Raw genomic sequence first — 13,257 nt, 5'->3', positions numbered from 1 at the left:
GGGGAAGGAAAACAGGGAAGACCAATTGCCTTGAGCATCTGCTTGCTGAAAGCTCAGAGATTTCCAGTCGATTTCTCTGGATACTGGGATGCTGAACTGAATTTTTCCTGATCTAGCATCTTCTGTCTCTACTCTCTGGTCCTGGAATGTTTTCAGCCACAATACATTTGGAATCTGCAAGTGTGTGTTTCCTTTAACAAATTGACATTGGGTACTTTTTTGAAATCAGGTATCTTGGGATGTCATTAATCCCTCATCCTCCAACACCAATTTCAGAAATGGGCCTCATCTTATTTGTAAGAAGTAAGATGAGGCCCATTTCTGAAATTGGTGTTGGAAGATGAGGCCAATTTCTGGACATTTGGGGAGGGGACCCTTGGTGGTGAAATTAACCTAATGTTTGAACTTCCCCCAACATTTAGATGAAAAGAACGGGCAGCAGCCCCGTTTCCCGGGCACCCCAACCCGCAGCTGCCAGCCGTCTCGCCGCTCTGAATCAGACATCCCATCCGAACAATATCGACATGGCTCCAAGGACAAGAAGCTTGTCTCCTCTAACGGGACTCAAGTCCAGCAACCACAAACTCCATCCCCACAGCAGCCATGACACATGGGGCAGGAGAGCACCACGAGGGTGGCTGGGGGGAAAAGCAGCTGAAAGAAGCCACGTCCAGCCCCTGGAAATAGCTAAAGCCGCCCCTAATGGACAGAAGGAGCCAACCAGCCCCATGGATGGGTCAAGGCCCACCAGGGACGCAAGGGACAGGGTGGGAAGATGGAGATTGGTCCAGATTTAATGACCCCGCCTCACCCTGGGGCAGAAAGTGGCCGTGTTGGGAGAGGCCCATACTGTGAACTTGTAAATAGCTAATGAAGAACAGAAAAACAAAACAAAACCAGTCCACAAAAGAACAGGAGGTGGGCAGAAAAACACAACATGGAACCGAAAACAAAGACAATGGACTGAAAGAAAAAAAAAAAAGGAAAACATACATGAGGAGGAGAAACCGGGCAGGAGCCGGTGGGGGTGAGGGATTTAATCTGATTCCTTTGGTGGGACGGTGGGGGTCTTTATTTTCTTGAACCCTTTCAGACTCCCTCCTGACTTCCTTGCCTTGAGACTTATTTCCCCCCCCCCCGCTTTTTCTTCTGTAGTATTTACAGTATCATGGTGGCATTAAGCTAAAATTATGAGACAGAGCTAGTAGGAAGACGTCCTGTGTAGGAGAGAAATTAAAGTTTCCATTCCCGTTTCTTTTTCTTCCTTTTAATTTTTCCATTTTATGTAACCGATCAATGTTTTAAAAACATTTTCATGAGTTGGGGTGAAAATATTTACCAGAATTCTAATAAACATTTTGTTACAAGACAAACTTTGAAAAATTCTCCCCTAAATCTGTATTTTAAAAACGAGCCAAATCTAAATGTGAAATGTGGAATCAAATTAGAAATTCAAGATCCAGAAGTCCAGACTACGTTGTGCTTATACTATAGTTACTTACTGGGAGACGGCATTTTGGAAATTTGCTCAAAAGGGAGATGGGAAAAGTATGCCGAATGCCAAGAATTACCTAAAGCTTCAATAATAAATACACTACAGTTTCAAAACGCAGTTTTTGGAAAATCAGCAAATATAACCTGTGCATGGCCAGGAATAGTCAATAGCATTAAAAATAAGCCATCTGAGTTTGCAAAACAATTGTAGCACAGTGTAGTCATATTCTCCATTCTTACTCCAACTTGGGTTCTGAACTAATGTGAATGCTCTTTATTCCAATTAAATGGATTTGGGGAACTTTCAGATTTGGTTTTTATTGTGCACTTTTCCTGCTTCATATCATAGCTCTTTAAGGAGGTCATTGGCAGATTTTAAATTGCGTCTGTATTAAGGGCAAATGGCTATTTTAAGATAGGAATTCTTTTTTTTTCAGCTGTCCCTGAATTTATAAAAGAAACAAGCGTACATTTCATAACATTCCATCCTATTCTGTTTTTGCCTGTGTCCTCCTACTGCCAAAATTAGGGTTTTTTGTTTTTTTTTTAAAAAAAGCATTTCTATAATCTCTGCTGGCTGGCAATATCTCAAAGAATTGAATATACCCACTGATCCCAGCTTCTCATTGGCTCTGTCTCATGTAATTTTAGCAGCCCTGACAGAACTCTTTAACTCTTAAATGGGTTATATATAACTCGTCTCCTTTCCCAAGTCCTCAGTCCTTTTTGCAAAGGGCCTTGTCCCACATGCACAAGGCAGTCCTGTGTATGTGGGTACGTGTGTCTGTATGTCTACGTCTGTGTGTGCGTGGGGGGGGGGAGATGAGAAGGAACTGCTCAGTGGTGACTAGAGAGTACTGTGTTATTAATTGAAGGCAGCAGGGAGAGGGGTCTCATAAAATAGAGACAGGTTGCCATCTTGATTTTTTTGACAAGCCTTCTCCTTGCCGTGGAAGTGCGGGGACACCAGGGTTAGGGCCAGCTGCCTCAACATTGTCCCAAGCTCAGACACTGTCAGAGACACAGATTGTCTGGCAGGATTCCTTTTGGGGAATGGGCAGGGTTCACAGAAATTAGTAATTGGGGTGGGGAGATTAGAGCAAGAACTACAGATTCATAAATCAATGGGCAGCAAGACATTCGTGTTCTGACACTGCAGCTAGGGGTCCTGAGGTAGGGTATGTCGGTGGGAACTCTCCAAAATCAATCCTGTTTCTTCTTCCTCCTCCTCCCCATCCTGCTCTAGCTGATTCTTTCTCTCAGCTGGGAGGGGAAGCACAAGCTGTGGGCAAAGGCGCATGCGGGCGTGCACATGAACTGGAGAGAATTATATGTAATCTACTTCTCTTCTGCTCCATTTTCTAGCTGTTTCTGTCCATCTCTTTTGTGAATCCATTCTTATTGTTTGTATACAGACATGCAGATGCACCCCCCCCCCATCTCCTCTCTCCTCTTCCATCTGATAGCCCAACCCTCTGATGTTCTGTCATCTCTGGGGCGGGGGGTGGGTGTCTAAATATTGCTCAGAAAAAAAATACAATCACTCAAATTCCTTTGCTGCTGAGAACTGCAAATGTCATTTCCACTCAACCTTTGAGAGGTGCTGTCTTGAATATGGATAAAACCTTCAACAAGGTCTCTTCAAGGAAACTGGTCCTGGCTACTTCGGGGAAGTATCATGATACCATTTCTATGCTGTAGACACAGATACATTCTGCAATCATTTTGCTCAAGAAAAAGCATCTATCACCATAAGAGAAACTGCAATTATTTCAGGTTTTAAGGGTATGGCCATCACGAGTTGGGGCTACACACACCAGAGGAGCATCTGAGTTGAGTTTTAGACATACGTACTTCCATGTAGGATATTGGATGTACAGTTGAAACTAATGATCATCATATCTTCAGGGACTTTAAGGATAGATTTAGGTGTTCTCCAGGAATGAGGAGAGATGGGGTATGTATATAAAAGTGGGCACTGGAAAGGAAGGCTAGATGATAGGACTCTGAGGTCAGATCTGTGTGTGTTATAAAGGAAGGCACCCTTAATATCTGTGTTGAAAAGTAGCAGATGGCATATGAATTTGTGCACAAGTAGTGTCTAGGAGAGTGAAATGTTATACACATGAAAAGGGTTGCAGAGAAAGTGTTGCATACAGAATGGAAAAGTGAGACTAAAAGGTGACAGGTTACCTGCAAGACTGTTACCAAGTATATAAATTCCATTATTAACAAGGAAAAGTGGACCTTGGGGCGTGTGAAGAAAAAGCACTGAAGGGGGGTGTACCTGTTAGAATGATAGCAATGTATGTGAGGAGATGACATTATATGAGGGAACAGTGTCCATTCAGAGGGCACCATCTTTTTTTATATATTCCCAGCATGCTTTGCTTTAGGACTGATTAATTCTCTTTACTGTCTCCTCTCCAAAGAAACACAAAACTATTCAATATCTGATCACCAGAATTCACTTTCACACTGGTAGAAATCTGTCTGGGAATCTTTCCAACTTAGCTAAAACTTTATCGTGCTGTCTTAGAAATTTAGTCTATCTTCAGTTGGTTTTAGATGTTTTATCTCCAAATCTCTCAAAGATACCGCCTGTCTATTTTCTACACAGCCAACAAGTTAAATATATTCAATATAATATTAACAGTGCATAAAAATGCACCAGATCTGCTATGGTCTAGGCAGAAAAAGGAAACATTTTTCTGTGAACCAGATAGAAACCGAAGACTAAATTTATTAATTCTTCCCCACAAAAGAACTGAAGTTGGGCCAGGAAAAGTTATTATGAATACAGTAGTTAAAATACAAGTTGGCAGGGTGGAATATAAGAACCTTTCCCCCCTTGTGGTAGAATATAATTTGGGCAAAGTCTTGAGGAAAACATAAGAGAAAGAGGGCAGCTTTGGATTTTCAGATATGGCCCAACAATTGGATAATCCAACTCCTGTCCTCAGCAATAAATATTAGGAAAAGCAAATTCCTTTTTGTCAGAGGAAGGATGCCCAAAGTTGTTGGCTTCTAGCAGATATAAAGAACTTGGATTCACTCTTGTGAGTATGTATCTAGTGCATATACAGATATACACATTTTAAGAAGTTGGATAGTATCATTATCTTGCATGTCTGCAAGAAACAATTCATGCACATGTAGGCATAATCATTCTGTAGGGTTACCCCTGTTTAAGCTGGTTTTAGAATATAAGTACATGTAGTTAAGCCAGCTTTGAAGCAGCAAGATTTACTGTGCAAAATGGCTGTGGAGCATTTTTGTCTGGTTCCTCCTTTGTACTTCCCCATGGCTATGCTGGCAATGGTGGAAGGAAAGAGTAGAAAAACTATTCATTTTCATCTAAGCTAAAGAGAGTTAATAGTCTTACCAGGAAGTAAAAAACAAGGCCTCATCACTTTACAGTTTGTAACTGGGATTCTTCCATCAAACTGCTTCTGGGGAGGTGAGCTGGCCAATTGGGAGGTTACTAGCAGAAAATTAAATACATTAAAAAAAAAAGTAGCTTGCAGAGAACAAACAAAGGAGATAACAGGTAGATGTTCTGGTGAAAAACACTGGGGCTAGCTTCCCTGTCAGAAGAAGAAAATGGCTGAACCCTTATAAAGGACATGGGATATTTCTGCTCTATAACAGAATTACATGGGTCCAAGATGAGGACTCACAGCTAAGATGACTTTCCAAATGAGAAAATGATAGGTCAGGCAACATTTTAGGTTCTCTTTCCCTCATAGCCAAATGCTGGACCTGGTGATGTTTCCCACCAGAAAAACAGGCCTGGTACATGGACAGGTTCACTGACACACCTTCTGTTACAGAAGAATCAGAGCGAAAGAGTCTGTACTGATGTCTGAACATGCTGAGAGTTCTCATCTGCAAACCGGTGGTGTACATGGACCGAGCAGCCCCCCATGTGCCGGAAATCCACCACAAAGAGGCCAAAGAGCAGGAAGAGGTCCATGGCCAGGGCCCATTCGCAGTAGGCAGCCTCAGAATCCAGTTGCATGAAAAAAAGAGCAACCGCTGAAGTTAAAAAGTCAAGGCATCATACTTTCCAGCTAATAGTGCCAAGCTCATCACAGAGTTGGAGAGGGTGAGATAAATTCCAGGGATGGCCTCAGTTTGATGGGAAGTAGGGGGTGGTCCTTTGCAGGAAGACACAAACAGGTTTAAAGGCAGTCTTGCTAAGCCAGGGATGGGTAACTCATGGGTTGCATATAACCCTCAGCCCCACTTTTGAGCTCCAAGACTATACCACCAAAATATGGCAGCAAATTTCAGCGACACAGTTCTTAGCTCTTTGTGAGGGGAGTGTACACATGTGAAAATAGGGTAAAAAAATTTTTTACTAGCCCCTTCCTCCTCCTCCATGAAAATTAGGGCCCCAAAGTTTGGACCCTAGCCCTTCCAGAGATGTCAGCCATCACTGTCCTCATAGTCCTCCAAGGCTGAAAAATGTGAAAGACAAGTAGCATTTTAGCAGCTAAAAGGTTGCTTATGGCTGTGTTAAACCACTGTTTGCTAACTAAGCCAGAAATGGCTACAATCCACAATGACTGGGACTCATGGATAAAATTAAACCATGATGTCAATTGGTTGGTACTAAAGAAAGGTCAAATCAGTGAATGTTTGTCTATACATTCAAAAGGAGTCAAACTCAACTCAATGGCAGCTAAGTAATCTGTGAATCTTGTCAAATGAGCAGGACTCATCCTCCTCGTTGCAAAGTTCTAGCTTGCCAAGGATGGAATTGCTACTTAATGGCAGAAACTTTTGCACCTCATGGCCTATTCTCTGGGGGGCCAGGGAATAGGTGAGCAGACCAAATGAGGAAACAAACACAAAAGACCCCACACCACCAGTTTAAGGGAGATATCAGGACCCTGACTGGGTCACTTTCTGACACCAGCCTTGAGAAAGGTGCTGGTGTGCCCAGGCTCCTAATAAGAGATTATTTGATACCAGTCCCTAAGGATTTAAAGACGTCTCTGATCTTGCAACACTCCCCAACACATTTTCAGAGAAAATCCCATGAGGCTCACGGCTCTTCTAAATGAATGTTAGGGGAACAGTAACTGGGATTCTACCTCTCCTGTGCCTTCCATCCTGAAGACTACCAGCTCCAGCTCTACCATCTCTTTCTGCACAACCCTGCTCTAGAACTCTAATTCCTCCCCTCCCCCACCTTCCTTCTGCTGTACAGATCTCTTATTCAGGATACTAGAAATAATCAAGGCAGAACCACAAGAGCTGAGAAAGAACCGGAGTGGTCCAATCCATCTCCCTCCATGTCTTGGTTTCACTTGGTTGGTCAGAAAGGTCTGGACCCAGAAATAAAGGATGCCAACTACAAAAGCCAAGAAGGCGCCTGTCAAATGGACTTCCAGTTGGTTATATTGCTGCAGAAGGGGGAAAAACAAAAGGGTCATTCCATGTCTTTAAATGACGAGAAACCTAATACATTCTACATTCCCCAATTATATAAATGATGCCATCAAACAGTACACATTGGAAAGGTGCTGCTTCCCAGCTTGAGATGCTGGAGTGTCCCAAATGGAGGAATTCCTAACAGCCTTTAGCGCTAATTTAAATTAAAAGACCTCAGTAATGAGAACCCGTGTGGTGCAGTGGCGAAGTGCTGGGCTAGAAACCAGGAGATTGTGAGTCCTAGTCCTTCTTAGGTATGAAAATTGGATGAATGACTTTGGGCCACTCACTCTCTCTCTCTCTCTCTCAGCCCAACCCACCTCATGGCATTGCTGTCATGGGGAAAATAGGAAAAGGGAGCATTGTGTATGCCACCTTGAGTTGTACAAAATAAAGGTGGGATAAAAATCTACGAATTAATCAAACAAAAAGAATTTGTTCTCTTCTGAGCATTGACATCTTGCACTGGGCAGGAGAATGGTGCAGCCGTACCTTGTCAGCCCCCCACCCCAAGTAGCAACTGTGATGATTCCGAGTGGAAAACAACAGCGTGAATGGGGAGGGATGCTAGTTGATGCTGCTTCTTGTGCTCTGTAACCGGTCAGGTGGTTCTCGGAGCTTGAGTTAAGCTGTGGTGTGGTGAGAATAAATGTAGATCAGCTTCAAAAAGTTTTTTTTTTTTTTTTTAGTTCAGGGCAGTGTTGTCCAAACTTGGCCACTTTAAGATGAGTGGACTTCAACTCCCAGAATTCCCCAGCCAGCCATGGCTGGCTGGGGAATTCTGGGAGTTGAAGTCCACTCATCTTAAAGTGGCCAAGTTTGGACAACACTGGTTTAGGGAGTGAAACTATGTGACAGTGTAGAAGAACCCTGACCTTCTCTTTCCCATGCTCTGGTCCTTCTATGCCTCAATAGTAGCTTACCTGGAAGTTGCCCACTAATGTTGCACCGAGGGCACAAAGAATACCTAAAAGAAGTCCAGCTAGATTCAGAGGGGAGTGACAGCCATAATCTCGGACTTGTTGGTACTTTAGAAAGCAGATCACCACACCTGAAAGGAACAGCGTGATAAATTTCTATCATCATCATCATCATCATCATCATCATCATCATCATTTTTTTTTGTCAAATAGATTTATACCTTAACACTGCTGTCCCATTGTTGTCACACACATTCCATAAAGAATCTGCTGCTCTTTATCAATGTCAACATATACATCTACCTTACTTCCGTTCACGGCGGTATATGACCCACATTCTTCGAAAGACAGTAAAGAAGTAATTGTGCTTGAACAGATCATGCTGGTTGGTTCAGACATTATGCTAAGCCATGGTTTCTTTCAACATGGTTCACTGAATAAACCACCTTTGGTTTGTCTGTTCGACACCTAAGTGTGGTGGAAAACTCACTCAAGAAACACCAACAATTGGAAATGGTGCTTCTGGTAGACAATGTAGGAGGAGAGCTGTACTTAGTCTATCATAGCAAAAATTCAAAAGGAGTCTGATCGCATTTTTTCTGAGTAACAAATTTTATTGAAAGGCATAAAATTTCACGAGCTGCAGCTGAGCTTATACCTTTTAATAACATTTGTTAGTCAGAAAAGGTGATGCCAGACTTTGGGTTTTTTCCCAACAACTGGAAAGAATCTGCTGGGTGTTTTATGATTTCAAAGCTTACAGGTTATGGTGAGTCACTGGTTTCTTGTACCCAGATGAACCAGGAGCAAGAGCCCCCAGGTTACATAGATCTTATTTAGAATGTTGATCAAAGACAGTTTAAGTACGCAGACATCTATAGACGCCCCAGTTACAAGGGAGAATTACAGTTACAACTGATAAGGATGCAAGATAACAAGAAAGGAAACATGAGTACCACTCAAAGTGTGAAGGCGCTACAGTAACTTTCTTTGAAATGCAACATAGCAGCTTTGATATAAGAGAGGTGTCAAGGCTAATTGTTATTCTAACAAGTTGACCCTGTACTTAACTGCAGAAAGAGGAGAGATAAGGAAGCAGTCATTACGCATCCTTGGATCTGCTGCATTTCACTAAAGACATAAATTCTACATGCATTAACAGTTCATTGACAACATTGGCACAACTATAAAAAATCCTACAATTAATTGAACTAAAGAACACATTTATCAACCACAACGTCTGGGTTGACACAACATGTTAAGCCAGAATTCTGTGCAAAACCCGAGAACTGTGCAACACATTCAATATTCTAAAATCCTCAACTTTTTCTTAAAAACAAGCTCTACTGAAGGAATGGATCTGAAGAAAAACAGTTTTAATAAGTCACAACAGCTTCTCCTGAAAGGCAAAAATAGGGCTGGTGGGTCATCAGGATCCCAAAAGTCAGGAGTGTCCATTGTAAGAAAGGACAGATTGGGCCTGCTTCTTGCCTGATTGATTGATGTAATAAGCTATTAACTACAAGATCTTGTAGCAGTTTACAGTATGGGAATAGATGGAGAGAAGTACCTTACCTAAAAAGGCTCCTAGATTAAGAATTTGTCCAAACACACAACTCTGGGGTGGAAAAGCACCACACGTGCTGAGAAACGAGAAATTAGGAAATTTCATATAACTAGAAGCAATTTTAGAAGCGGGGGCTGTTTTCCTCTCTGCCTCAGAAATCCCCATCCAGGGATGCTATATTCAAAGAGGCCCAAGACTGCCTGTCCCCAGCCTGGTGCCCAGTTCTATTAGGTTACAACTTTCATTACCCTACTTCTGGGGCAAAGCTCAGTTTAAAAAAAAGCAATCCAACACTTGACTTTTCTAGTATATACTTGGGTTAAAGAATGTTCTTTGTGTAAAAGAAAGTTGACAAAGTCTATAGGCTAGGCAGACAAATGCCCCCTTTTATCTTGTGCCCCTGCTTGCCCTCCCTCTTGCATCTTTTGAAGGGTAGGTATGTTCCACCTTTGTCTCTGCACTTTTCCCAAGATCAAATGTAAATGCAAAAGTCAATTACATTTAGACTAGATTTGTCAGGCTGTTAAACAAATCTGGATGAGCAGGATGATTAACACACATGCCACAACTCAGCTGGCACATGTGATTTATTAATATACATTACTAACAACAAAGTATGATATCATATATTGTTTTCCCTCTGGAGGCTGAAACCCTTCTCCCACCTATCCAGAAGCCTTTCTTAACAGTCAGTCCACCTTATCCTAAATCCTCAGGTTTTTGCTTGCTTATATTTTTGCCCCTTATGATTTAGGACAGGGTTTCCCAACCATGCCAGTTTCCAGGCATGTACACTTCAACTCCCAGAATTCCACAGTCAGCATACCCATTGAAGAGAATTCTGAGAGTTGAGATCCACACACCTGGAAATTGGCATGGTTGGGAAACCCTGTCCTAAATCCTAAGGGGCAAAAATATAAGCAAGCAAACAACTTGGAGAGGCTGTTCCATAAAACTGGGGCAACTAGAAAAGGTCCTTCACCTGTACCAAAGGTAACCTGGCTCTCATTAAGTGGGGGAGAACAAGATTAGAGCAGAACAAGATTCCCTGGAAAACAGTTCATGGGGTGATTAGGTAACATTTTTTTCCCCATACCTGATATATGGAAATGCTTCTGTGATGTTGACGGAGCCATTTGTAACTGCCATGGCAAATCTGAAGAAATGGGAACCTGATGAGACAGCTAGAATGGTCATATTGATGCTTAGTTTATTATTCCTAGTTAATCTAAACAATATATTGCCGGCACCTCCATGGGCGTGTCGAAATACGCAAGACAGCGAATGCAATATCACAATCGAAGCCCTGCTCTCCTGTATACGCACTTACTAACGGGACAGGGTTTCACTGTGATACCGCGGCTGTCATATTGCAGATTTTGACACCCTTCTCCCCAGTACATGCTCCTGGTACATAATACACATTAGAGCTGTGCACACTTTGGAAATGATTTGGAGGAAGTATTTTTTGGACTGCGTGTGAGCAGAGCAGCTTGTTCCACGTGAAGCTCTGACCCACCATTAAAGTTAGTGTGACTCTTAAAACAACAGCCCCTTTTTTCACATTCATGCAAAAACCCGAAAAAGGCCAGGCTCTGATGGATACTAGAGAAATTCTCTATTTGAATGAAATCCAAAGCCATTTTCCTCATTGTTTCTGAAGTATGCACAGTCCTAGTACAGGTCATAGCAGTGATTTCTCAAAGATATAAGTACTTTTAATGTAAATCAGCCTTCTCTAATCTGAAGCCCTCCAGATGTGAGGTTTCTTGGGACTTCTAAGAACTGAGGTCTCAAAATATCTGGCGCCCAGAAGAAAGCTAGTATTAATCTACCAGATGAGCTGGCAGGAAGGAGAAGGAGAAGAATGTGTTACACAGCCAACATTAAATGAAAGACATTTTGGCCCAGCATAATGTGTGAATCTTGTTACTTGAAATATCTGGGATTATTAAAGGTGGCAAATATCTGGGATTATTAAAGGTGGCTCAAGCTGTGGCCCTGCCAATGACTCCTTAGAAATTAAAGCCTGTTCACCCTATTTAAAACTTTGCAAACTTTTTGAAGTGCCGGAGGAAACTGTGTGCCAAACTGACACGACAATTTCCACAGAATTGCACAAGTAAGCAGAGCAAGCCAATTTGTTCCAATTACAGAGCATTTTAAAAGAAAACATAGGTTCTTTGTGTGAAGATGACCGAACTGCCTAATTAAAGATTAGAAGTAAGCCCTTATTTATATACTCTATTTCGTACCATTAAAGAGTTAACAACTGGATAGGCTGGGTGAAGGCCATGCCTGCTTTTCTTTCTTTAATATCTGCATTTTATTATGCAACATCTTATTAGGCGCCCTATTGTCCCCTCATCACAGGAAATTAATACATCCACTTACTTAGAATGGCTACAGATCAAACTGTTGTAATAGTTAAAAGGATGGCAGCTAGGAGGTTGGGTTAAAAAAACTTGGATACACCACATTTCAGTGGGGCAAAAAGTCTCTCCTATAGCAATGTATCAGATCTTTGATATGTATCCTTTTCCCAGGATCTCAGGAAAAGAACAAAGATTCCCATCCCTTGTTATAAGATCTTTTCTGCCAAGGAGTCCAGGTAGTAAAATTGGATTTTTCTGCTACCGCTGAGCTTCCCACCTCCAATACCAGATCTAAGCCATTGTGCTTCAATTCCTGCATGCCCCAGCCAGCCCTGAGGCTCACCTAGTTGCCCCACCATGCATTTATTACTCACACAGCCCAGAAGCCCAATATGCCCCCCACAGCCAGGAACACAGGAAGCAGTGGCCAAAGCCACATGGTGACAGGACACCTGAAGACAAAACACAGGAGGAGACTGTTAAGTGTGGCCCCCAGTTCCAGGAGTCAGAATTGGGGGGGGCGGGGAGGACAAAATGGGATCAACTGGACTGGAGCCTGGGACCTTGGTGACAAACGACAGATAAAATAGTTACAAGCCAGGATTCCCTGGGTTCCTTAGCTAAACCCATGGACAAGGTGATTTCCTGAGTCTGCTAAGTCCAGGAAACCTCACTGCTCCTCTCCAAAAGGCTTTTGACTTGCAACTGGATGCCACAAGAATTAAAGGTAGAGGACAGGGAGGCTTAAGTTACAAGTATATGGATAAAGGGGTCCATTCCTCTCGTTCAACAGCCAACCAGCAAGTCTAGGCTCCTGCCAATAATTAAAGCAAAAGGTTTTCTTCCTAATAGCTAGGGACCATCAGAGAATGCACTGAAATCTAGGTATACCAAGAAGTGGGAACTGGTACAGTCCTGCTTACTATGCCCCTAGACAACAGGCAGAGGTGTCTTGCTGGGGGCTCTAGAACAGGTAATTGGAGAATCGGATACTACACTTGATCTTAGCCAAAAGGCTGAGAAGGAATCAGAGATTCTGGGCTTTGTTTCTTCTTTGAAACTTTGGAGTTAGGGAGTATGGAGAATTTCCTTACCCTGGAATTACTGGCTCACTGTAGCCTTTGGTTTTTTCCCCCTGTTCAGGAACACCGCTTCCTCTCTTGCAGAAGGAATGAAAGTATGCCAGGATGTCTTCTAATAACCACACCCCAGCTCTGGGCTCGTCAGCTGGAGCAAAGGGCACTGTGACAGTGCTATCAACCTGAGACCTGTGCCCAACAACTATTGCTTCCTTGCTACATCATTGATAGCAAAAGCAAGACTCCTTTATGCTTTATCAAACCCTGTGAGAATCAGAGTTTGATCATTTTTTTCAAGAGGATCCCTCCCTGTACTGGTAGGTTCTTGATAAGCTGGAGCAGCCCCCACATTCCTTAGTCAGCATGTCCACTGGCTATGG

General features: G+C 42.6%; 2 protein-coding genes and 1 pseudogene across 4 annotated transcripts in view; 1 reads left to right on the top strand and 2 right to left on the bottom strand.

Annotated features, from left to right (window-relative positions):
* Positions 1-607, top strand: part of BRSK1 (BR serine/threonine kinase 1) — a 44,666-nt gene extending 44,059 nt beyond the window's left edge. Inside the window, exon 19 of the mRNA XM_088142713.1 lies at positions 423-607. Coding sequence (XP_087998839.1) covers positions 423-607 — 185 coding nt within the window. The remainder of the gene's footprint in view (positions 1-422) is intronic.
* On the bottom strand, positions 323-12,968 carry TMEM150B (transmembrane protein 150B). 3 transcript variants are annotated; one of them, XM_007429785.4, is made up of 7 exons: positions 12,893-12,968; positions 12,173-12,250; positions 10,520-10,579; positions 9,432-9,499; positions 7,860-7,987; positions 6,731-6,908; positions 324-5,532 (listed from the first exon to the last, which is right to left on the bottom strand). In XM_007429785.4, the coding sequence occupies exons 2-7, from the start codon at positions 12,235-12,237 to the stop codon at positions 5,333-5,335; spliced, it is 699 nt and encodes a 232-aa protein (XP_007429847.1). In that variant the 5' UTR covers positions 12,238-12,250; positions 12,893-12,968; the 3' UTR covers positions 324-5,332. The 3 variants fall into 3 exon arrangements, with proteins under 3 accessions (XP_087998837.1, XP_087998838.1, XP_007429847.1); XM_088142711.1 differs by lacking the exon at positions 12,893-12,968 and having other exon boundaries at positions 323-5,532; positions 10,520-10,607; positions 12,173-12,245; XM_088142712.1 differs by lacking the exon at positions 12,893-12,968 and having other exon boundaries at positions 323-5,532; positions 10,520-10,595; positions 12,173-12,245.
* On the bottom strand, positions 12,756-12,826 carry LOC148215709 (U2 spliceosomal RNA; annotated as a pseudogene).
* Positions 12,969-13,257: the final 289 nt, after the last annotated feature.

Source organism: Python bivittatus, unplaced genomic scaffold (genome assembly GCF_059951505.1).
Source record: "Python bivittatus isolate LINGU-HERP-01145 unplaced genomic scaffold, Pbiv_v1 ctg000440_np1212, whole genome shotgun sequence".
Lineage (NCBI taxonomy): Eukaryota > Metazoa > Chordata > Lepidosauria > Squamata > Pythonidae > Python > Python bivittatus.
The sequence above is the reverse complement of the archived record's forward strand: the minus strand, read 5'-3'. Positions and strand labels throughout refer to the sequence as shown.